At 40.4% G+C, this 23747-nt stretch overlaps 4 protein-coding genes across 12 annotated transcripts in view; 2 read left to right on the top strand and 2 right to left on the bottom strand.

The window, feature by feature from the left end:
• GPN3 (GPN-loop GTPase 3) overlaps positions 1-2768 on the bottom strand; it is a 13186-nt gene extending 10418 nt beyond the window's left edge. Inside the window, exon 1 of one of the 4 annotated variants that reach the window (XM_040443919.1) lies at positions 2616-2768. In XM_040443919.1, the coding sequence (XP_040299853.1) occupies positions 2616-2663 (48 nt within the window). In that variant the 5' untranslated portion in view covers positions 2664-2768. Of the gene's footprint in view, positions 1-2138; positions 2466-2615 lie in introns of those variants that run through there. The other 3 variants (XM_040443915.1, XM_040443918.1, XM_040443916.1) reach the window with 3 other exon arrangements.
• Positions 2769-2888: 120 nt separating this feature from the next.
• Positions 2889-13136, top strand: FAM216A (family with sequence similarity 216 member A). Of its 3 annotated transcripts, none has more exons than XM_040443921.1 (7): positions 2889-3516; positions 5094-5134; positions 8641-8756; positions 10087-10213; positions 10293-10476; positions 11036-11118; positions 12755-13136. In XM_040443921.1, exons 1-7 carry the CDS (start codon positions 3425-3427, stop codon positions 12868-12870), a joined length of 759 nt encoding a protein of 252 aa, XP_040299855.1. In that variant the 5' UTR covers positions 2889-3424; the 3' UTR covers positions 12871-13136. The 3 variants fall into 3 exon arrangements, with proteins under 3 accessions (XP_040299855.1, XP_040299856.1, XP_040299854.1); XM_040443922.1 differs by having other exon boundaries at positions 2890-3516; positions 5094-5128; positions 10084-10213; XM_040443920.1 differs by having other exon boundaries at positions 2892-3516; positions 10084-10213.
• Positions 13137-14432: 1296 nt separating this feature from the next.
• Positions 14433-23098, bottom strand: VPS29 (VPS29 retromer complex component). Of its 2 annotated transcripts, XM_040443913.1 has the most exons (5): positions 22977-23083; positions 20681-20692; positions 18241-18432; positions 15153-15388; positions 14433-14918 (listed from the first exon to the last, which is right to left on the bottom strand). In XM_040443913.1, the coding sequence occupies exons 1-5, from the start codon at positions 22977-22979 to the stop codon at positions 14801-14803; spliced, it is 561 nt and encodes a 186-aa protein (XP_040299847.1). In that variant the 5' UTR covers positions 22980-23083; the 3' UTR covers positions 14433-14800. The 2 variants fall into 2 exon arrangements, with proteins under 2 accessions (XP_040299847.1, XP_040299848.1); XM_040443914.1 differs by lacking the exon at positions 20681-20692 and having other exon boundaries at positions 22977-23098.
• A 70-nt stretch (positions 23099-23168) lies between these two features.
• Positions 23169-23747, top strand: part of RAD9B (RAD9 checkpoint clamp component B) — a 29841-nt gene continuing 29262 nt past the window's right edge. Inside the window, exon 1 of one of the 3 annotated variants that reach the window (XM_040443908.1) lies at positions 23169-23309. In XM_040443908.1, the coding sequence (XP_040299842.1) occupies positions 23273-23309 (37 nt within the window). In that variant the 5' untranslated portion in view covers positions 23169-23272. The remainder of the gene's footprint in view (positions 23310-23747) is intronic. The other 2 variants (XM_040443910.1, XM_040443909.1) reach the window with 2 other exon arrangements.

Raw genomic sequence — 23747 nt, 5'->3', positions numbered from 1 at the left:
GGGGGGGAGGGGCAGAGAGGAGAAACAGAATCCCAAGCAGGCTCCACACCATTAGCACAGAGCCATATGCAGGGCTCGAATTCATGAACTGCGAGATCATAACCCGAGCGAAGAACAAGAGTTAGACGCTTAACCGACTAAGCCACCCAGGCGCCCCTTAAGATTTTAAGTAATCTCTACACCCAACATGGGGCTTGAATTTATAACCCTGAGATCAAGAGATGCATGCTGTGCGGAATGAACCAGCCAGGTGTCCCCCTGCTCGGTTTTCTAATCTCTTAACTGGGATGGCCTGTACGATCACTAAGGCTCCCTGCTGCTCTAACATGCAAAAAGTGGAATTTAAGAAGAAGATTTCTGATCATACCATGCAGCACACACAATGTCTATGTAACACACAATATCCTTACCAGGATGATTACAGTCCAAACAAAGATTTAGGTAGGGTGGTCAGGGATGATGTCCCTGAGGGGGGAATGTTTGAGCCAAGGGATGTGAATGTGCTTGCCAGCCAGGGGAAGAATATTTCAAGATGAGAGCACACTGAGGTCAATAAATAGCCTAGAGATAGGCTATCAGTTTGCAACTTTTGGTTTAGAGAATTCTTTATCCCTCATGTAATCCTTAACACACTATGTTAAAATCTCTAGGCTACTTGTCTGTCTTTCCTACTCTATTTAAGGGCAGGTATGTGTTGGGGCGCCTGGGTGACTCGGTCGAGTATATGACTCTTGATTTCAGCTCAGGTGGTGATCCCAGGGTTGTGGGATTGAGCCCTGTGTCAGGCTCCATGCCCAGTGTGGACCCTGCTTGAGATTTTCTCTCTCTCTCTCTCTCTCTCTCAGATATTTCCCCCCTCTCTCTCTGTCCCTCTCTCCCACTTGTGCGCTCTCTAAAATTGAAAAAAAGAAGAGAAAAAAGAAAAGAAAGAAAGAAAAAAAAAGGGCAAGGATGTGTCTTATTCAGTTTACAAGCCCAGAAACTAGCATGGCACCTGATACATAATAAATGCTTGATAATTGTTTCTAATTGGCTGACTTAATATGTTCAGATATAAACTCTACAAGGGCAGAAATGTGTGTATGTTTGTGTATGTGTGTTTTATTCACTATACAACCCCCGGGGCCCAGAACAGTGCCTGGCAAAAAGAACATGCTCAGTGAGTACTTTGGATAGCAGGCATCAAAAATTTAGAGAAAGGTACTTGTCTAACACAGTTAGAAAATTCATCTGGGGGCACCTGGGTGGCTCAGTCAGTTAAGCGTCCGACTTCAGCTCAGGTCACCGTCTCACGGTTTGTGAGTTCAAGCCCCACATCAGGCTCTGTGCTGACAGCTCGGAGCCTGGAGCCTACTTCGGATTCTGTGTCTCCCTTGCTCTCTGCTCCTCCCGTGCTCATGTTCTGTCTCTCTTTGTCTCTCTCAAAAATGAATACACGTTAAAAAAGTTAAAAACAAGAAAAAGAAAAGAAAATTGATCTGGAATATAGAAGATAACTTCTATTACCCTTTCTCCTCAGTGACTTTTCACATACCATTCTCTCTGCCTAACAGGAGGCCCTCTCCATGCATCACACTATATTTTAATTAACAACACACCTATCAGTCTTCCCAAATAGACTACAGGCACTGGGTAGGCAAGGGCTATATTACAGTCACATGTAGATCTCCTGCACCCAGAAGAGGTCAAGCCTTAGAACAGTGTCTTCAAGATTGAAGCCAGACAAGACTTCCAGACTCCAGAGCTTTTCACACTCCTGTTATTTGACCAGTATCTTCACCATTTCTGCAATATCTGAATGACCCTCATATCACTCTGCTAATACTTGCTTACAAGAAAAAAATAATCTCTATTGTAAACAGGAAGCCAGGTATATTTATCATAACATGAAGGTAACCGTAAAATTAAATTAACCGTAAAATTAAAGGTACCTTAAAAGGTACCTTTAAAGGTCTATATGTTCTAGCTAAATTCAAATGTCTGTCAAAAGCTCGGAGTCTAAGATCCGACCTCTGAAGAGACCTGGGGATTAAAGAAGTGTTACATATACAAGCACCAAACTGCCAATTTCACCTCAATGCAAACTGAAAGAGAATTGAAAAGGGAGTAACTTTCTCAATACATGATTCAATATTCACTAATGTTAGGTCCATGTACCTCCTAAAAGCGCCTCAAATACCAGAAGTCCACGTCTCAACCTCTAAGAAACAGTGACTAATGAGACCACACTTGAACCTTCTATGAGCGCGAGAGGGCCGGATTCTGGAGTTACACAAAGCGATTCAAATTCCAGCCGTCACTTACTTACTAGCTGTGTGATCCTGGGCAAAGAACTTAACCTTTCTGTGTCTCGTTTTCTGTGAAATGAGAATAGGACTTCTCGCACAGTGTTTTAAACGCAGTATCTGGGGTACAGGCACATTATAAACACTAGCAACCATCGTTAGTTACTCCACTTTCAAAACCACAACAAAAAGAGCCCTGAAGCACAGACTGCAGAGGCGAGCTGCCCAGGGTCCCCAGAAAACGCATGCGCCGGTCCCGCCGTCAGGACCAGAACCTCCCTGCCTCCCACGAGCTCGGACTTTTCTCTTCTTCTCCGGCCAAATGCTCACCTTCCCGCTGCCTGCCGGGCCCATGACCAACTGCGCATACCGAGGCATACCGGCACTCCAAGTCCCGGGTGCTGCTGGCGGCTCGACACAAGTCCCACCGCCCCGCTCCCTTCAGCCTTCGCGCGGCGCTGACTGAATTCCGGGAACACGACTTGCGAACCAATCGCAATCCAAAGTCCTTCTGTACCTTCCGCTCTGCTACATCCCTGACTACGGAGCATCCCGCAGGTCACATTTCGTGTGAAACGCGTTCTCAGGAAACTTCGGGGAGGGCGGGAGGGCGGTTCGCGTGTGCGCAGAAGTAGTTGACGGAAATAGGCGGTTGGTAGGCTCGAGACGCTTGGTTGCCTTGGTGATAACGGTTAACGGACCACACTCAGCATCCCTGAGTCTGGGGCTTTGGTCCTTGGTTTGTGTACCGAGGTTTGGCCTATATGGTGACTCTCAAGATTTTCAAATTTGTAAAGGGTCTGGAATACTAAGGTGCAAGGCATCTCCTGTTTTAGGGGACATGTATATTTCCTTCTCGTGACTGATCCCTTCCACAAAAAAGATGCAAACGTGCAAGCGCGCAATCAACTAAAGAACTCCTGCCCCTCCCCCAATTTAACTCCTGCGTCGCGCATCTGCCCTCCCCGCTCTCCCGAAGCTATTCGGGCAGTGTCCGGAGCGCATCGGAGGGGGCTAGAATACCGCGTCCTCCTCTTCACCCGCGATATCGCCCGGCCTGACGCACGCGTGCTGACGGGGGAGGGGAGAGGGGAAAGCCGCTTCCGCACGCCGCTCGAGGTCCGGGCACCCGGGAGGAGATGCCGGGCCAGGGTCCGGTGTCCGACTGGACAGAATGCAGCTCTTCTGCAGAGCCTCCCGCAGTGGCCACAACCGAGGGTGGCGGCGGCGGGTGAGGCTGAGGGGCCCTGACGGGTTAGGGAGGACGGCGACCGACCCTGGGTCGTGATCCCTAGTGGAGGAGGGGGTGGGAGTTGACTGCTCCAATAGACTGGTCCCCAGTGCACTGAAGCGAGAGGAGGGGGAACCTTTGTTGAGGCCGGGGTGGAACAAATGGAAGCCGACTCACAGTTTAGGGGAAGGGCTTGTGAGATAAGGTTGAGTGTTGGTGCAATGACTAAACGCGGTGATTGCGACAATTGCCTGGGTGCATTTTTCTGCCCCGAGGGGGCGCTGCGAAACCTGCTGGAAAATATGCCGTCTGGTCACAGAATCTCTACAAAAAGAGGGGGTGGGCGATAGAGCAGAAAGGGAGGTTCAACGGAGGACTTCCAAGTCAATAAATCAGTGCCGTATGTGCGACATTAGCCACCTTCGTGTCCGAGGGATTCATAATGCCAATGAGACAGATAATTAGGGATATTAGAGGCACCTTGATCTTGATATTTTCTTCCCACATAAGTTTTTCTTCATAAATCCATTTTATTTTAAGCAGGGTGGGTTTTTTTGTTTGTTTTTTGTTTTTTCATTTTTTTTTGTTTTGTTTTGTTTTTACTATTATTTACTGGATGCTGAAGACAATTAGTCTTCGGTACCTCCTCATCCCTTCCATCAGTTATTATCTAAAAGTGAGAGCTGCCGGGTGTTTCTCTCCAATTCAGCACACAGTCATGGCTCCTGGACGTATAAAACAAAATGACCATAATGTACTGAAGACTTTTAAAGATGTGGTCTTGTCTTTCTTTTCCGTTCATTACAGTGCTTGACAAAGTGTGGGATCCTAAATGTATCAGGAGATAAATGAACACTTGGTCACTGAATAAACTGAAGGAAGAGACAAGGAAGGGAGTTTTGTCTTAATTTGAAAAAAGAAAAAAGAACTTGTACAAAAATAGAAATATTCCAGACCAATTTATCAGTTCCAGTACACCTTAATTACATACAGTAAAGAACAGGATAGTCTTCTCCACAGCAAGTTACTTGATTAAAAATAAAGAGAGCAAGAAAATGCCACGGATAACACAGAAGCCCAAACTACTTTATTGAGCTCAAAGTAGGAATTAGATTAAAAAGGCTATAAAAGTAAGACCAAATCTGGCTTAAAGTAAATCCTTTCTAGTAAAAACCTCAGATAACTCACTTTGAAAAAGCCTGGAGCCATTAGGATATAACCAGGATTAGAGGAGAACATTTACAAGATGTTCTGTCTGATGAAAAGTAAAAAGCATACTCGATACTGCCCTTTTTTCATTTAAAATACTTTTTAGAAATACGTTTATTTATTTATTTTTGAGGCAAAGTGTGCCTGTGCGCGAGTAGGGGAGGGGCAGACAGGGAGACTGGAGACAGAAGATTCCAAGCGGGCTGGGAGCTCAAACCCACCAACGAGGAGACCATCACCTGAGCCTAAATTAAGAATGAGTTCTCAACAGACTCAGCCACCCAGGTGTCCCTAAAATATGTGCTTTCTTTAATGTTTATAAAGCTGTCAATTATTGCATATTATTTAAATCTTTTTTTCCCCAACAGATCACCTGGACTTTCTTATTATCAGAATTCCAAAGGTATTGGTGAGTAGAGCATATACAACAGATAATACCTATAAATAACATGGTTTAGAGATGCTAATTTTGCTATAACTACAAACACAATGGAGTTTTAAAAATAGACTTTATTGGCATCCTGAACTTAAAATTTTGGGGGGTGCCTGGGTGGCTCAGTCGGTTGGGCATCCGACTTCGGCTTAGGTCATGATCTCATGGTTCGTGGGTTCGAGCCCCCCGTTGGGCTCTGTGCTGACAGCTCAGAGCCTGGAGCCTGCTTCGGAGTCTGTGTCTCCCTCTCCCTCTGCCCCTCATGCTCTGTATATCTCTCCTTCAGATATAAATAAACATTAAAAAGAACAATCCAGTTTTTTTCTCTTGTTAAGATATCTAATATCAAGTATTTATTTTTTTAAAAATTGTTTTTAAAAATTGTTTATTTTGACAGAAGGAGTGCGCATGCACATGGGGGAGGGGCAGAGAGAGGGGTACAGAGGATCTGAAGTGGGTTTTGTGCTCACAGCAGAGAGCCTGATGCAGGGCTCAAACTCAAGAACCTTGAGGTCCATGACTGGAGCTGAAGTGGATGCTTAGGATGCTTAACCGACTGAGCCACCCAGGCGCCCCCCACATCAAGCATTTTAAAAAGAGTACTTCAAAATAGCAATGAATCTGAAAAGAATTGTGTTTATGACTGATGTTTGAAATGTCCCAGGTATGGCCTGGGGTTTATACACAAATTGAAGGGAAAAGTTCTGACTAGAATAACTTCAAAGGATGTAAAATATTTCTCATTGCTGCTATTTTCCCTCTCACTTGAAATAAAGGATAAAACTGCTGGAATTAAGAGAGTAACACAGAACCCCAAAGGCCTCTCACTAATTTCTGGTTGCGGTGAGGGGAGCAATTTCAATTCTATGATGTATAAACTTAGATTCACTTTATTTTTCCTTGGCAATTTTATAGTCCTTACAGTTACCTCAGAAAAACACAGACATATATCAATGTGTATATACATAAAAATGCATATGTACATATAAATAAAGTGGTTGCTTTAAAATGAAATTGCTGGATCATATGGCAATTTTATATTTAATTTTTTGAGGAACCACCACACTGTTTCCACAGCCGCTGCACCATTTTACATGCTCACCAGCAATGCACAGGGTTCCAATTTCTCCACATGCTAGCTAGCACTTGTTTTCATTTAAAAAAAATTTTTTAATGTTTATTTTTAAGAGAGAAAGAGGGACAGAGCTCAAGCGGACAAGGGCAGAGAGGGAGGCACAGAATCGGAATCAGGCCCCAGGCTCCGAGCTGTCAGCTCAGAGCCCAACTTGGGCTCAAACTCACGAACTGTGAGATCATGACCAGAACCGCTTAACTGACTCACCCAGGCGCTCCTGTTTTCATTTTTTTCAAGTTTGTTTTTATTTATTTTGAGAGAAAGAGACAGAGAGCAAGCAGAGGAGGGGTAGAGAGAAAGGGAGACAGAATCCCAGGTTAGCTCTGTGCTGTTAGCAGAGAGCCCGATGCAGGGCTCAAACTCACGAACCATGAGATCATGACCTGAGTTAAAGTCAAGAGTTAGACACTTAACCAACTGAGCCACCCAGACACCTTCATATATATTTTTTTTTTTTGGTGATAATTACCCTTATGGATATGAAATGATACTTCATTGTTACTTTGTGTTTCCCTAATAGTGAGCATCTTTTCTTGTGCTTATTGGCCTTTTGTGTGTCTTATTTGGAGACATCCAGTCTATTCAAGTCCTATGCTCATTTTTCAATTGGGTGTTTGTCACTGAGTTTAACTGTTATCTTTAAATGTTTAATTTTCTGTGAAGAAATGCTACCAAGCTTTTGACAAGTTAAATGTTAGTCCAGGCTATAATACGCATCTCAGAAATAATGAATAGCAGGGACACAAAAGATATAGTCTTAGATAATTAGCCCACATTTATCACTCGAAAAAGGATTTTAAAAAAAATAAGCTTTTATTACTATAGATTCCAAATTATATTTTAAGGGTCATAATGACATAATTTCCAGATAATTGTTTCTTTGTTGGCAAACTAGTTAGTCCTTTAGTATGCAAATATAACTTACTTATCTGCATTAACTCTCCAATTTGTCAAAATCTTTTTCTTTTTTTAAATTTTTTAGATGTTTATTTATTTTTGAGAGAGGGAGACAGAGTGCAAGCAGGGGAGGGGCAGAGTGAGAGGGAGACGCAGAATCCAAAGCCAGCTCTGGGCTCCAGGCTGTTGGCTATCAGCACAGAGCCCGACACCGGGCTTGAATCCATGAACTCTGAGATCATAACCTGAGCTGAAGTCGGATGCTTGACCAACTGAGTCACCCAGGCATCCCTGTCAAAATCTTGAAGAAATAAATAACTAAAATTTAATGTGTAAAATTGTAATGGACTTTGTTGTCAATATTGAAACAAAAGTGTGCTTATTTAATTCAACTTACTGAATATAAACTTTTAACTTAAAAATCTGTTCTGCCAGCTTTATTTGTAATAGCCTAAAACTGGAAACAACCCAAATGTCACCAACAGGTGGATAGATATATATCAAGAATAAAAAGGAATGAACTATTGTTACACATCACACAGATGGATTTCAGTATAATTATGCTGAGTGAAAGAAGCCAGACACAAACAGAATATATGTTGTATGTTTACATTTATATCAAACTCAAGAAAATGCAAACTACTCTATAGTGATACCAACTGTAGTGATAGAAAGCACATTACTGGTTGCCTGGAGCGGGAGAGTGTGTGGGGACTTAGCGAGTGTTTCAAAAAGTTATTTCCTGGTTAAATTTCACCAGATACTGTTTTCCCCCAAACTGTTAATGAAGTTTTTACCCTAGATTAAGTTACTGATCTCAATATGTCTGAAACTGAAAACTAGTTTCATTCTCCTAGATATGTCTCAAATTGCATTTTGTATTAAAAGACTATTAGTCTACCCACATCGGTATTAAAAACATAAAATAACAGAAATTATGTAAAAATAAGTTTTAGTAAATTTCTGCAAAGCCCTTTGTGTTTTAACACTGCCTCATTAAAGGTATAAAATTTGTGTTATTCTATCTTCTATCTTCAGTTTAATACTAACATACTAAAATCAAATGAATGATAAAATATTGTAAATCTTTAAAGTGCACGTCTTGCATGCATATTCTTGTCTAGTATAGTTTGACATACGATAAACTAAACAACATAGTTTGCATCTCACCTGAGTTCAAAATAATGTAGTCTATATATAATTATATATATATATATATAGAGAGAGAGAGAGAGAGAGAGAGAGAGAGAGAGAATATTTGTAAATATCTTAGACTTTTGTATGCTCTAAAACCAAATGGCATATCATACAGCCTCTTGAACTTTAACAGAGTGACTCGTATTCCTACTGCAGGGTAGTCAGGGACATGTGTAAATATATAGATATTAATAATTAATTTATTGAGTACATCTTTGCTCATGAAATTCACCTAATAATGTCCTGCCCACAGACAGAATCAAAGATGGACCCAACACACACATAGCCAAGCTGCAAGAGTTATGGAAAACTCCTCAAATTCAAGCAATTAACATCCCTAAATCAATGACAGATGCATCTTTTCTAAAGGTATGCTAACTAAATACCAATGCTTTATTTAAATGCCAAATTCTTTGTATTCAGAGCTGAACTTTTTATTGGAGATCTGCTGCTTAGAGGGTAAGGCACTTGAGAAGACCAGGTACACCCAGCATATTGTCTAGGACTCCATAAATATCTGTGGAGTAAACTCAGGAATGTATGCAAGGATTTTATCATTATAGATTTCTCATCATAAGAGTTCATTTAGGGCTTCATGATACTTGACATCTAATGTACCTTCACTCAGAAAGCTTAATGGCCCTGAGGAAAGTTACATTCCAGAGATGGAAACCCAAACTCCTAGATTTCACTGAAGGACTGCAAAATTAGAGGCAAGCTAATAAAGAAAATGGCAATAAGCATTTTATAACTGTTGAACCTCTATTACCTATTAAAGGTCATATCTGCCAGATGTGTCCCTGTTAGAGGAAAGCAAATTAAGGTTACAAAAGATCTGTGCAAATTGGTCAGATTTTTTTGACCAGCATTTTGAGTTTTCACTGAATTTATTACCTGTTCAGTTCAGTAAATCCCGTGTGTGTATACACACATACAGACACAGTGTAGCCTTGCATTTTAAGTGAGTGTTACCTTCTAAAATCAGCAAGTGAAAATCTTAAGTCAAAATTACTTTCATCAAAGACCGATAGACTATTCCCCAGTTTGTTCAACACAGTTATTCTTCTGGTGCTAGAAAAGACTATTTCTTTAGTTAAGACTAAGTAGAGTAGTTGAGTAGTTGAGATAACCACATGATACCTCAAAAATATTTGGAAGATGCCCACATTCACTGAGAGGCACACAGGAACTAAGTCTCACTGACAGAACAGCGAATCTCTACTCTCCTTTTTTTTTTTCCTTTTTAAACGTTTATTCATGTTTTGATAGAGACAGAGCATGAGTGGGGGAGGGGCAGAGAGGGAGGGAGACACAGAATCAAGAGGGAAGCTCCAGGCTCTGAACTGACAGCGGGGCTTGAGCTCACAGACACTGAGATCAACCTGAGCCGAAGTAGGACACTTAACCGAATGAGCCACCCAGGTGCCCCAACTCTCCTTATTCTTCTAGATCACTGGTTCTCAAACTTCATTGGGCATTTGAATCACTTGAGTGCAAACAGGAGGCAGGGTCACTTGTACTGTTTAAATGGCCATTTCTTTCTTTTCTTTCTTTCTCTTTTTGGACAAATTAGGATAGTTGAATTGGAATAAATAAAAATACAGATGGTTCAGCTGTCCTGAACATTCAGCCTTTCAGATAAAGAATCTTGGCAACCTCTGTTCTACAATGCCTATAAACCTTGTTTGTATTTTAGCAGCCAGACCTCACCTTAGGCCAGAAGCGTTATCTGTGCAGCATTGCTAAGATCTATAATGCAAACTACCTGCGGATATTAATGAAGAAGCAGTATATGCATGTGATCCAGCGCAACTCACAAAAGCCAGGCAGGTGCACCTCATTCGTTTCTCACTAGTTCTGGCAAGAAACAAGAGGGCCTTCTAACAGAGCTGGTCTGTATGACAGGTATCTTCACTCATCACAGAAGCCGCCTCAGTTCTCGTCACTCACAAAAGCAGCATTACCCCTGCACCACATGGCGACACCAGTTGGAGAGAGTGGACTTGGGGCCTTCTAACATCGCAGCTGCACCTGCACCTGAAATGATCCTGCAACATTCACTCTGGCGACCAGTGAGAAACAAAGAAGGGTCTGTTTCTTATTGTTTAAAAGGAGGAAAATATATCCCAATTTTATCTGAAGGGTAGCTAAATGAGATGAAAGCTTGTTTCCTAATATGTTCATTTTGCTACATTCAGAGTAGGTTAGACAAAAAGCACAAAAGAATGTTATCTTATGGTCTCTTTACTGATCTGACTGGAATATGCCACTGCTTGTAGAACATCTTTTGTGGAATTGTAAAAATTTCTTGATCAGCTAGAAATATGGAAGACTGCCCTTTTTAGTAATTCCCACTCAAATTTAAAATAATACAAACACTTCCAAAAGGAGCATATGGTTGCTTCTGCACAGGGGACTACTATAAACAAAAAAGGAAAGAAAAAAGAAAATAAGCCTGATTATTCAACCTGTACTACAATAGTGAGCTTTGCATTTCAGGGTTAATAAGTCACAGGAGAATTCAGAGATTGAAAGAGTCTTTTTGGTGATACTGGCAGCTTAATAAAAAGAATTTGTATGGTCTTCTACATGCATTAGACAGTTGTTCATTTCACTGGCTCCAATTAAGATACTTCTCTTTCTTACAGTTTAAAAACTGGATATGCATCCAAAACAAGATGTAAGTCACTGAAGATTTTTAGAAAACCAGGCAGACTGTTCATGCAATCAGGTAAATGTGGATTTTTTTTTTAATGTTTATTTTTGAGAGAGAAAGAGAGCATGAGTGGAGGAGGAGCAGAGAGAGGGAGACAGAACTTGGAGCAGGCTCCAGGCTCTGAGCTGTCAGCACAGAGCCTGACACAGGGCTCAAACTCACAGACCGCGAGATCATGACCTGAGCCAAAGTCGGACGCTTAATTGACTGAGCCACCCAGGTGCCCCCCCCTTTTTTAAACACGGAATTTTAAAATAGCATTTTTAAAGATCTTATGTTAAAAAATACATTTTTTAAATGTTTATTTTTGAGAGGGAGAGTGTGAGCAGGGGAGGGGCAGAGACAGACAGGGACAGAGGATCTGAAGCAGACTGCACCAACAGCAGAGAGCCAGATGCAGGACTTTAACTCATGAACCAGAGATCATGACCTGAGCCAAAATCAGATGCTCAACAGACTTAGCCACCCAGGTGCCCCGTGCTTAAAAAATATTAACCCAATATAGTTTCATTTCTATTACAGAAGACATTAAAAATATAGAATATTATTTGCTTTTAATTCTCCAAGTAAAATAAATATGAAATATAGTTTCTGCGTTTATCTAAATGGACATGCTGCTGAGGGGAGTAAAATTCAAGGCACTTCTAATTCTAAACAAAGGTATTCATAATATCACAGTCGGAGACTTAACAGAGAATGAATTTCTGAGAACTCACAGCCACAAACATGAGTTTAAGCCATAGCATTTTTATGAGATAGTGTCATTTTTGGACAGACAACATATTTTATATAGCATCATAGTTTACAAAGGGCTGTATCACCTATATCATTTTGTTTAATATTCAACAACCCAGTGGAAGCAAGCCAACCAAGTGGTATTATCACAATTTTATGGGGCAACTCAGAAAAATCTAGACTTGGTAAGAATCAGCATAAAGGATCCTTCTATCACAAGTACAGAATACCACAAAATGAAAAAGGCAAAAGAGGAAGAAAGACAGAATGCTCAGAAGTATTCCTCAGAATTGATAACGTGGAGAGGACTAAGTGGAAGTTAAACAATTTCTTAGTTGCTACACAATGAGTAGAGAAGTGGGTAGGAAGGAAGTGGGGAAGTTAGGCCTTCTGAACTCCTGGCTCCTTGCTGTATGACAGTGCTGCTCAGCTCTGCTTAAATACCATAGTATACCTGTCTGAGAAATGAGGGAAATGGCAGGGGAAAAAGTAAGTCTGGGTCCAGAAAGAATAGCTGGATGAACTGCAGTGCAGATAGGGGGAAAGTGTCTGTGGTCACCAATGGAAGGGAGATGGGCAAGGACTTCAGGCTTACTGAGATGAGACTGCTGAAGCCGTAACTTTCGCATAACCAAGAGATTTTGAAAGCAAAGAGAAAACAAGACTCAGTAACAGAGAATTTGCTATAAGTTGGCCTGAATACAGTACTTACTACGACTCTTACTTTACAAAGTTAAGACATTTGGGGGAAGGGAGAAGTGATTAAGTTTTGAAAATTGCAGGCCATTTATTTCTGCGAAACGTTATTACTAAGGTAGGCCATTTTGAAGGTTGTTCTTATGTACAGATCTCAATATTCAGGATGAAATACAACTTTATTTCCAAAACAGATATTATAAACTTATTTTCCTTTCAGTTTCTACAAATGATTCTGAATCATACATGAATGAAGAAAAAAAGGAAGAAGATTTACTAAATAAGTATATGCAATCAATGTCAATTGAAGAACAAGAACATGTGATGTTAACTTGACAATCTTGTCTTGTGAGTCAGTGAGGTGCCAAAGGTGGGGGGTTGGGATTGTGAATTGTGTCCTCTCTCTACATTTAGGATAGTATTGTTATTCACCAGTAAGTCATTAAGTAATTTTAGTTTGTTCAGAAACTTTTACAACAGTGTAATTGGTTTGATGTAGTTCCATGTGCTAATTGATACTTGTGTAATAAAATTTATGTGTAATATTTGCTTGTATTTCTAGCTAGATACAATTAAAAATTTTCTTGTGGCTTAAAATTGAATTATTTTTCTTTAACCCTGAGAGGTAAATTGTATAATTATTTTTCTGCTTACAGTAAGTCCTAAAACAGCAACATTGGAATTCCCTACAAATTATTTTCTTGACTGGGCTAAGGAAAGCCCTGAAATATCCTGATACAGAACAGCACTTGATAGACATAGCACCCTGATTTGTAAAGTAGGTGCTTAATAAATATTTGCTGCTTGAAAACAACTTAAAAATATCAATTTGCCCTATTTTATGAAAATTGCCACACAAACACTTGGCCTCTCAAGCTAGAGTTGGGAGTAACTGTACTAATCAGAGGATTCTTTACATTATGTATTCACTCTAGTGTGCTTCCGGAATTTCTAAACATTACTGTTTAAAAAAATACGTATACACACATACACATAAACACACAGTTAAAACTTGAAAAATAGGAATAGGGCAATTTAAAGCAACAGTTTGAGGAATTATTGCTGATTTAATGTCAATATAGTATATTCTTTGGAAAATCAAATCTGAGCCCAACATTATGACCCAGAATGTTGTAAGAAATGAGAGCACCCTGAAAGGTCACTCCATCTACCTCATCACTTTAATGCCTAGGTGCATTTAATTTCCTTTTATTTTTTATTTAAATAATTTTTAACTTTATTATTTTTTAATGTTTTATTTATTTTTGACCGAGAGAGACAGAGCATGAGCAGGGGAGGGGCAGAGAGAGAGGGAGACACAGAATCCAAAGCAGGCTCCAGGCTCTGAGCTGTCAGCACAGAGCCCGATGTGGGGCTCGAACCCATGGACTGTGAGATCATGACCTGAGCTGAAGTTAGACGCTCAACTGACTGAGCCACCCAAGGCGCCCCAAGAATTTTTAACTTTAAAAAAAATGTGTATTTATTTTTGAGAGAGAGAGAGCGGGGAAGGGGCAGAAAGAGAGAGACTGAGGAACTGAAGTGGGTTCCACACGGACAGCAGAGAGCCCAATGCGGGGCTCAAACCCATGAACCACAAGATCATGATCTGAGCCAAAGTTGGGTGCTTAACCGACTGAGCCACCCAGGAGCCTATTTTATTTCTTTTTTTTAAAGTTTATTTATTTTGAGAGAGAGAGCGAGAGCGCACACACACAGGTGCAGGGGAGAGGTGGGGGTGGGTGGGTGGGCAGGAATCCCAAACAGGCTCTGCCTTGTCAGCACAGATCTCACAAACTGTGAGACCATGACCCAAGCCAAAATTAAGAGTTGGATGCTTGACCAGCCAGTTACCCCTTTTATGATTTAAAAAAATTAAAACAAGTTTACCAAGAAAGTATAAATGAAAGGTTAATTGTTTATTAGTGAAGAGAAAAATGTATACAAGAAAGTCTAGATTCTTTTTCCTCATGCACTACTTTTGTAATAAAGTTCCAAATATCAACTTTGAAGATATTTACAAGGATAAATTTTTCTTAACACGTGACCATTTACTGGGTGGTGGACATTTTTTCATATAAATCATATATGGGAACGGAATATATTCTTAACAGTTTATAAGAAGCTTGGAACACTGTATTAACAGAAGATATTATATTTTACTGCAAAATATTATAAAAGTGATACAATTCTGTGGCTCATAAATGTTTAATTACTTGATTTGAACAGGGAATGAAAAAAAAACCCAGCAAGATAGGCCTGGCTTTTAAGATTTTTTGTATTCAATTCGTTCTACTTTCACATCATCTCCAATTAGCTGATACACATAAGTGACAACTGTAGAAGCCTGGATATCCATCAACACAAATGAAGGAATAATGTTTCTGAAAGAAAATATAAATAATGTCAGTGTTTTGTACTAAAAAGCACCGCACTAAAAATTTCAATTTACAATGACAATTTGGATTCAAGGAGAATTCGAGTTGTTACATATTAAAAAGAATAATCACCCAAAGAAAAATGCCAAAAAGGCTATCACTGAAATGGCTGCATTTCTCCTTTATGAAACACGACACATGCAATTATTAACTTTAAAAAATCCCCAAATTCCTACTCACGTTTCCAAGGCATTATATGCTCCAGTGGCAGAACCTGGATTAATGTAAAATTTATTTTCATGCTCAAATGCTTCAAATTTGTGTGTGTGTCCCGAGATAAGAATGTCCACATCAAACTGCCTCTGCAACAGGGCTAAGCTGGCCATGTCTCCCCAAGGAATAACTTGATGCCCATGGATCAAACCAATTTTGAACTGCCCAACAGTCACAACTTTCTGTTCTGGATAATTCAGATTCTAAGATAAGAAACAGACATGAAAACATATATATATTTCAGAGATACTTATGTTTAAAAAACAACCTGCTTAAACATTCAATCCCATATGGATGTTTTGATACAGTGCTCCACAACCAATACATTAAATATATACATATTTTAAAAAATTTTTTTAATGTTTATTTTTGAGAGAGAAAGAGAGTGTGAGAAGGGGACAGTCAGAGAGAAAGGGAGACACAGAGTCCAAAGCAGGCTCCAGGCTCTGAGCTGTCAGCACAGAGCCCAATACGGGACTTGAACTCACGGACCACTAGATCATGACCTGAGCCAAAGTCAGACACCCAACCAACTGAGCCACCCAGGCACCCCTATTAAATATATATTTTTAAATGTTTATTTCTGAGAGAGAGAGCACAACCAGGGGAGGGACAGAGAGGGAGACACAGAATCCGAAGCAGGCTCCAGACTCTGAGCTGTCAGCACAGAGCCCTATGCAGGGCTCAAACTCATGAGCTATGAGATCATAACCTGAGCCAAAGTTAGATGCTTAACCGACTGAGCCACCCAGGCACCCCCCATTTGTTAAATACTTGATTATTTCTCAGTCTCTAAGGCTACAACTATGCTCAAAACATAACTTACTCCAGGTAAACTGGAATTTATCATGCAATCCCTTTCTTGTGGGTTTTTTTTTGTTTTTTTTTTTTTTGTAGAATATAGGTTCTTTGGGGCATGCTGTGGAGAATAATTACTCCCCCAAATCTGTGAGTTTCCTCTACCTAAGAATTCTAGGCATACGACCTATAAGCTAGGTGTGTTCAAATTATATCCCAGGCTTTAATAATTATATAGATGGTTTCAAATAATAATGATAGTTAGCACTTATTCAGTACTTAGTATGAAGCAGGCACTACCCCAAGGGCTTTATAAATATCAACCTATTTAATACTTACAAACAATCCTAAAAGGTAGCTTCTGTTATGACCCCCATTTTATGGATGAGGAAACTGAGGCACAGAGAGGTTAAAATAACTTGCTTAAGGTCACACCTTAGTAATAAGTGGTTGAGCCAAGATCTAAACCCTGGTAGTATGGCTCCACGGTCTGTGAATTTAGCAATCAGAAGCAAAAAATTTTAATTCTTGCTACTGAAACTCTTCAGCATAACACAAGCAGAAACCCAAATATGTTTTTAACAAACCAAACCTATATTCTAATTATTGACAAGAAGTCTGTGCCTGCCTTCTCATCTCCCTGTCTTTTGCTCTCAGGTGGAAAGTTACCCGAAATCTTTTTTTAATTTATTTTATTTTTTAAAGTTATTTATTTTGAGAGAGGGGGGAGAGAACGTGTGCAAAGGAGGGACGGAGGGAGACAGAGAGAATCCCAAACAGGCTCCTCACTGTCAGTGCAGAGCCTGATGCAGGGCTCAAACTCATGAACAACAAGATCATGACCTGAGCTGAAACCCAACAGTCAGATGCTAAACTGACTGAACCACCCAGGTATCCCTGAACTCTTTTTTTTTTTTTTTGTATCCACTAAAAAAAGAAAAAGACACTATACTTACTCAGTTTGATATAAAGGAATCCCATTAAACAGTACCAATTAAGTTAATTTATGAAAAAGCTTATATTCCCAGAAATAAAAGGCAATTTTTTACACTAGTATCAGATTTACCATGCTAAATCATACAGTGTTAGTATGAGTATGGGCCTTAAAAATCATCTATTCCAATCATTTATGTGAGAGGAAACTAAGAGGATGTAATTTGCCTAAAATCTCATTATTAACTAATGGGCAAAGCTGGAATCCCAGAACTTCTAACTTTTTTCCTTAAAGTCAGGTTTATTGAGGTATAATTCACATACAGTAAATTTACCCTTTTTAGTGTACAATTCAAGGGTTTTTGACAAATATAGTCATGTAAGCTCTACCACAATCAAACCCAGAGCAGTTCTATCAAGTCCTCAAAACTTCCCCATGCCCCTTTATTGTCAACCCTGGAGTTAGGGAGCCACAGCAGGGTTTTCAGCAGAGTGGTGATGTGATGTTACTTCGCCTAAAAAGGATCACACTGGTTGCTACTTAGAGAACAAATTGTGGAGGAAGGAAGGGTAGAATGAGAAAGCTGGAATTTAAGAGTGATATGGTGGCTTGGAACAGGGTAGTAGAGGTGGTGGTGAGAAGTAATAAAAACTTTATAGGGCTCCTGGGTGTCTCAGTCAGTTAAGCATCTGACTTCATGATCTCACAGTTTGTGAGTTCGAGCTCCTCATCGGGTTCTGTGTTGACAGCTAGGAGCCTGGAGCCTGCTTCTCTCTCTCTCTGCCCCTCCTCTGCTCGCACTCTCTCTCAAAAATAATAAACATTAAAAAAATTAAAAAAAAACTTTATAAACTAAATGATATCACTACAAAAAATAGCAACACAATCACTTTTAGTCCATATCAATTTAGTCAGAACAAGTATTTAATATGCTTATTGAGTAATCTACCAGTGATTTGCAAAGAGTAAGAAACAAGTATGTGTAGGAAATTGGTATTTGGGGGGCACCTGCATGGCTTAGTTGTTGAGCATCCAACGACTTGATTTCCGCTCAGGTCATGATCTTACTTACGGTAATGGGATCGAACCCAACGTCAGGCTCAGTTCAGAGTGTGGAGCCTCCTTGGGATTCTCTCCCTGCCACTCCCCCCCCCACCCCCCGCCTTGCTCAAAATAAATAAATAAGCTTAAAAAATTGCATTTGGGATGTTAACAACAACAAAAGACCTTCACAGTTGAAAAACTAAGGTGTAAAGAATAAAGCTTATATATGTAAGAATTAAGAAAAAGAAATAGTTGTGAATGGAAAGAGAAATACATCACCTCATCGAAGTCTCCTCTCACAATATGAACATCACCGGCCAGAGTCTTGAGATAGTCATAACTCTCTTTGGTGCAAAGGTTTCCAGTACAGAGAATGTGCTGAATCTTTCCTGGCACCAGCAGTTTTTTGAATTTAGCCGGCAAACTGTTGCACCGGTGTGGGATGTGCAGGTCTCCTAATACCAACACCAACTTTAAAGTGTCAAGGTGAGACAAGGTGTCATGTCAAACATGATGTCAAAACAAGATGTTCTCTCTTAACTCCCCTTTTAAATTAAATTAAGCAGAGATTCCAGAACCCATATAAGAGCAGAAGTTATCCATACAGTTCTTAACATGACCATTTAAACAAACACATATATGGTAACCTACTCTGTTCTAATCAACCTTATTTTGGTCATAAATAGGTGTGCATTCACAATACAGGTCATCATTCAATTTACCAAGAATAAAATTGGGCTTTCTAAAGCAATTCATTTAGAGACCTATAAATGACACTTAAAAAATTGCAAAATGAAAAATACACTACTGGGTCCTATGGGATTTGGCATTTTTGAGGTGTGATACGGTAATTCCTAGTTCTCCAGCTATAATGTAAAACCTAATATACTGATTTCAATGTTCCAGGAACATTAATAAAGAGAATTGCTAAAAATGTAGTGATAGAGAAAAAACTTAATTCTGTAATTTATGTTTACTAGACTGTTTACTAAACTATATGGAGGAGCAGTAGCCAAAAATTATAATATTTTACTTAAAACAATTAGTTCTACAGTATATAGGAATAAAAACAGCCTATGCTTCAAAGAGTTTCGATAGGACAAACACGTGCTTTTGAATTATGATCTCTGTTATCTTCTTTCCTTATTAAAAATCCTGTCATATTTCTACTGTCTAGATTAAATTGCCTATGTACCCTCAGTTTGGTTCCCAAATTTAAAATAACATTTTCACAGTCTTTCATGTGCATTAGAGATTAAAACAAAACAAACAAAAAAGAGATCAACTAAATAAGTCATGAATTTAGCAGGAGGTGGTTTTAGAGTTGCAACATAGTCTCAGATGACAAAAATAAATTTTGCACTTAAGTATAAAAGAGTAAAAAAAACCCTCAATCCTGTAAAATTTTAATTTTGAAAATTCAAGATTTGAATATAAACATTATTTGATTCAGTCATTTAATGGAATATTGTCAAAAGGTCATTTTGAAGTAATATCTGCCCCCCAAAGGACAATAATCAATTTCTTATGTTGATTAGTATAAGCACCCTCATTCTGTAACAGGATGTTTTCCCACACAGACATTCCGTCCATAAATGTACATGCCCTTTAACTGCTTTTAAGGAAGGCATGACTATTCCTTAATATTAACAAAGAAAACATTAAATAAATACGATACAATCAGAAAATAGTTTTGCCACCATAGACTTTGTAAACTGAAATTAATCAAAAATGAAAATGTGTCAAACTAAATTACTAAAACAAACTTGATTCATCTTGCAACAAATATCAACATGATTACAAAGGAAAGGAGCTGTTATCAGGACACAGAGTAACTGAGGTAACACGAGGTTACACAATTAGCATACTTTAAAAGAAATTGTTAAATAAGTTTCTTCTTTTTAAAGCGTGGTTTCAGCTGGTTATTTGTTCAATGACTTAATTGTTTCAATCCAGATCTTAGTGGATAAAACATCTTACTGTAAAACTAAAGACCACTATGAAGTTTCCACCCTCACTGGTAATCAATGCAAAAGTACCTGGAGACAGAACAATCTTCATCTTTAGAGGGGGATCCCTTCAGATATGGATTGAAGTACATAGTTAATGTGGGAAGCTGGCATTTGAGAAAAAGGTAGAAAATAGATGTCTATATTAAAAAAAAAAAACAACCCTCCAACTACTCATAAAAGGGAATACGTCTATATATAACAGGTTCAAAATCTTTGGGACTGATAATCAGCTGTTGAATCTGAATGTGCTAGTAAGACACGATACTTTGTAATGACTGATGACCTAAATTCTATCACGTATTACGGATTATGCCTAAGTCTAAAGATATTAGTAGTCTAAAGATATAACTATATGAATGACCAAACAAAAATTATCTCAAACCAGTAAAGATTCTTAGTAAGACTCTCATTTCATATAGGTGACTAAGTTATAGGGGAGATAGTGTCACATAACAAATGTCATACTCTGAGGAACGTCCTTGCCCAAATTCCACACTTTTGACAGTTCAGGTTAGGCAAAGTTTGTAGTCCTTTGAGACAGCAAAAGATCCTAGAAATGGCAGCTTTGTTAAATTTAAATAAAGAACCAACCCAATCAAAGCATAGGAATTTGGTTATTTCCTATTTGATAGATTGTAAAAGGGTGAAATCCCAGTAATCAGCCACCCGACCACCATTGTTAGTAGGAGCTAAGAGAAGAAACTTACTCTGTGCCCAGCCTTAGTGGAATGAAGAAGTTGATTGCAGACAGGGGAATGAAAAAAAAGGGTGAAACATGACCAATGTTAAAAGAAAGCAACGAAAAGAAACAAACCAAAAACAGAGCAACAAAAACTCATATCAAATGAATATGCAAACACTTGTTAATGATTTCTGAGTGTTATGAAAGAAAATGTTAAAAATTGGCTTTGCTCAAAACAATACCAAAAGAACCATTTGCTGTATTTTTAAACATGACACACACACGGACACACACACACAAACGCACTGTAAAAGAAATTTGCCTTGTCGATTTTTTCTACTTCTCCTACTCTTCTCTACCATGATTCCAATCTCTTTTGTTTCCTGTTCTGTTTCAAATTTTGTGAAACAATTTGGAAAATTCACCAGTAACAATGTAAATGAAAGCTAACATTTTCTGGATGCGTAAGGACTAATTCCTCAAGTATACTGATTTTAATTCTCTTATGCTCAAAATTCTAGTAGTTGGAAAATTTATGCTGCAGCTAGATCATTATTTTGTATAGAAGATCTAACACAGCACTATGAATACATTATCAAGTGATGAAGCCACCGATGAAAGATGATACAAAACCAAACACATTCCTCCAGCTACAACTGGACCTTCTCCACACCTGAATTTGCTGCCCACAGACCCTGTATACCAGGTGTTGAATATTTCTAGTCTACTTTGCCAAATAAAAAGTTTTTAATCATCAAAAAGAGTCCGCTAATGCTAAATTTTGCCCAGTTCTATCTCACGTGACAAGTAATGTTCCAGTGTAACTCCCCTTAAAAAGTGTTCATTTCTCGGGGCGCCTGGGTGGCTCAGTCGGTTGAGCGTCTGACTTCGGCTCAGGTCATGATCTCACAGTCTGTGGGTTCGAGCCCCGTGTTGGACTCTGTGCTGACAGCTCAGAGCCTGGAGCCTGCTTCAGATTCTGTGTCTCCCTCTCTCTGACCCTCCCCTGTTCATGCTCTCTCTCTGTCTCAAAAATAAATAAACGTTAAAAAGAAAAAAAAAATTTTTTTTAAAGTGTTCATTTCTCAAAAAACCCTTCAGGAACATGAGTATGGAATCATATGTCATCTTCTCTCAGGAATAACTGCCTCAAAATTATTGTAAACCGATCACTCCAAACTGGAGTCTGCTTAGAAGCAAAAATCAACAGGGTTAAAAACCTTTCACGTATACAAAGACGCACAGACCATAAATCTTCGGCTGTCACGTCTACAACCACCTCCAAGGCTATGCTTGTCACACAATCGTGGGAATCTTAAAACGTGCAATGGATGCCCATCAGAAATAGAAGTCCCTTTACAGTTACCCTCACCAACACAAACACCAAGATAATCAGAGCTCCTTCTGAACAGGTTAACTTTTCAGGGAGTGAAGGACACCTTTGAAAATCTGATCGTAGCTCGGAGTCCTCTCCAGTAGCAGCTCCCGAGTTTTTATATAAGAAGGTCGTAGGGGCGGACACCTACTGGAGGCCAGCGGGTGGGGTTTGGCCTTGAAGCGGGCAGGGCAGTCTGATGAGTCTGACGAGGTGAAGCTCCACAAAACTACCCCTCGCCCCGGCACGCACACTGGCTCCTTACCCGGAAAAAATGTACACATTCACAAATGTTTCCAATTTCAAGGAGCTCATAAACCATTAAGGAAACAACAGTTCCAGCCATTCTAAGAGCCACATCCAGTCCTTTGAGGACTCACTACCAATTTTCAATGGCAGCTGCACTAAATTGCAGGGGCTAAGGGGATAGTTTGTATTCCCTTTCCTCGGACGGCAAACTAAAATGGATAGGGGATTCTGCTCGTTAGTTCCCATTTTGCATCCGAGAAGCCAGCTTTCCACGCAAGCAGCAGGCAACTGGTATACCCTCACCAGCGGGAGGTGCCTTTTAAGGAAAAGGAGTAGGGAAACGTCTGGAAACGGAGGGGACCATGCCCCTTTCTCAGGAGCTAGAGGACCAGGCCCAAAGGTCTTTCCCGGCTCGGGCGCGCGGGTCTCGTGACAGGACGAGTCGCTGAGGGGGGCCCTTTCGCCCTCGGACGTCCTCTGGTCCCTGGGGCGGGGGTGCGAGCCGGCCGCACCCAGCGGTGGCTGCCCCTGATCCTCCCCTGCCCTCCCCCTGGGCCTTCTCCAGGCCCGGACCTGGGCTGCGCCCGCCACGCCCCCGAGATCGCCCATGCCCTCGCTCAGAGACTCCCAACGTCTCCCAACGATGCAGCACCGCGGCCGAGAGCTAGGCCTCGGCCGCCACATCTGCACTCCTCACCATCCTGTCACAGGGCTGCGCTCAGTCACCACCGCCGCCGCCGCCGCCTTCTTCCTCGGGCTCAGGGGCGACCCGCCCACCTCGCTCTCAACCAATGACAGAGGAGGTCGACGGGAGACGGCCTACGGAGGCCCGTACAGGCCCTTCCGCGACGTCAAACTTAGCTGCCCTTTGGGAAAGGGAGGGTGGCGGGAGGAGTAAGATCTCGAAGCTTCGGAGGGTGCGGCCGACATCCGGGCACCTGGGGCCGTCGAGCTGAGGCGCGCCTCGGGGCCCTGCTTGTTAGGGCTGCGGCCATGCTGAAGTGCGGGATGAGCGGCAGTCAGGTGAAAGGTGGAGCGACCTTTTTTGCCTACCTTTGTAGAAAAAGGAACCCCCCCCCCTAAAAAAAAAAAAAGTAAAAGAATAAGAAAAGAGAAAGCCTCAGGTTCAGCCTCAGGGTCTTCTCCTTTGCTCTTAGGCTCAATGACTGGCGACACAAGGCCTGGCCACAAACAGCCGCCGCCCACCCAAGCTTCTAGTAGCTTCTGAGGGAAGAAACAGCGCCCATCTGCTTTTATTTATGCATAGTATTTATTTTCTTGGGTTTGCATGAAATGAAGTTGCACTTTGGAACAGAGATTGGGAGCGCTGATGAGGACAGTGTTGGGTGGAGTTGGGAGAAAAAATAATGTTTAGACCCTTGAAGTGTTTTAGTGCCACGAGAAAAGCATCAACCTGTTTTTTATTCCAAATGCTATTTTTTGACGTGTGACCTGGAACACCCCCCCG

The sequence above is a fragment of the Herpailurus yagouaroundi genome, unplaced genomic scaffold (genome assembly GCF_014898765.1).
Source record: "Herpailurus yagouaroundi ecotype Mexico unplaced genomic scaffold, PumYag 191, whole genome shotgun sequence".
NCBI lineage: Eukaryota > Metazoa > Chordata > Mammalia > Carnivora > Felidae > Herpailurus > Herpailurus yagouaroundi.
Note: the sequence above shows the minus strand (reverse complement) of the source record. Positions and strands in the feature narration are given on the sequence as shown.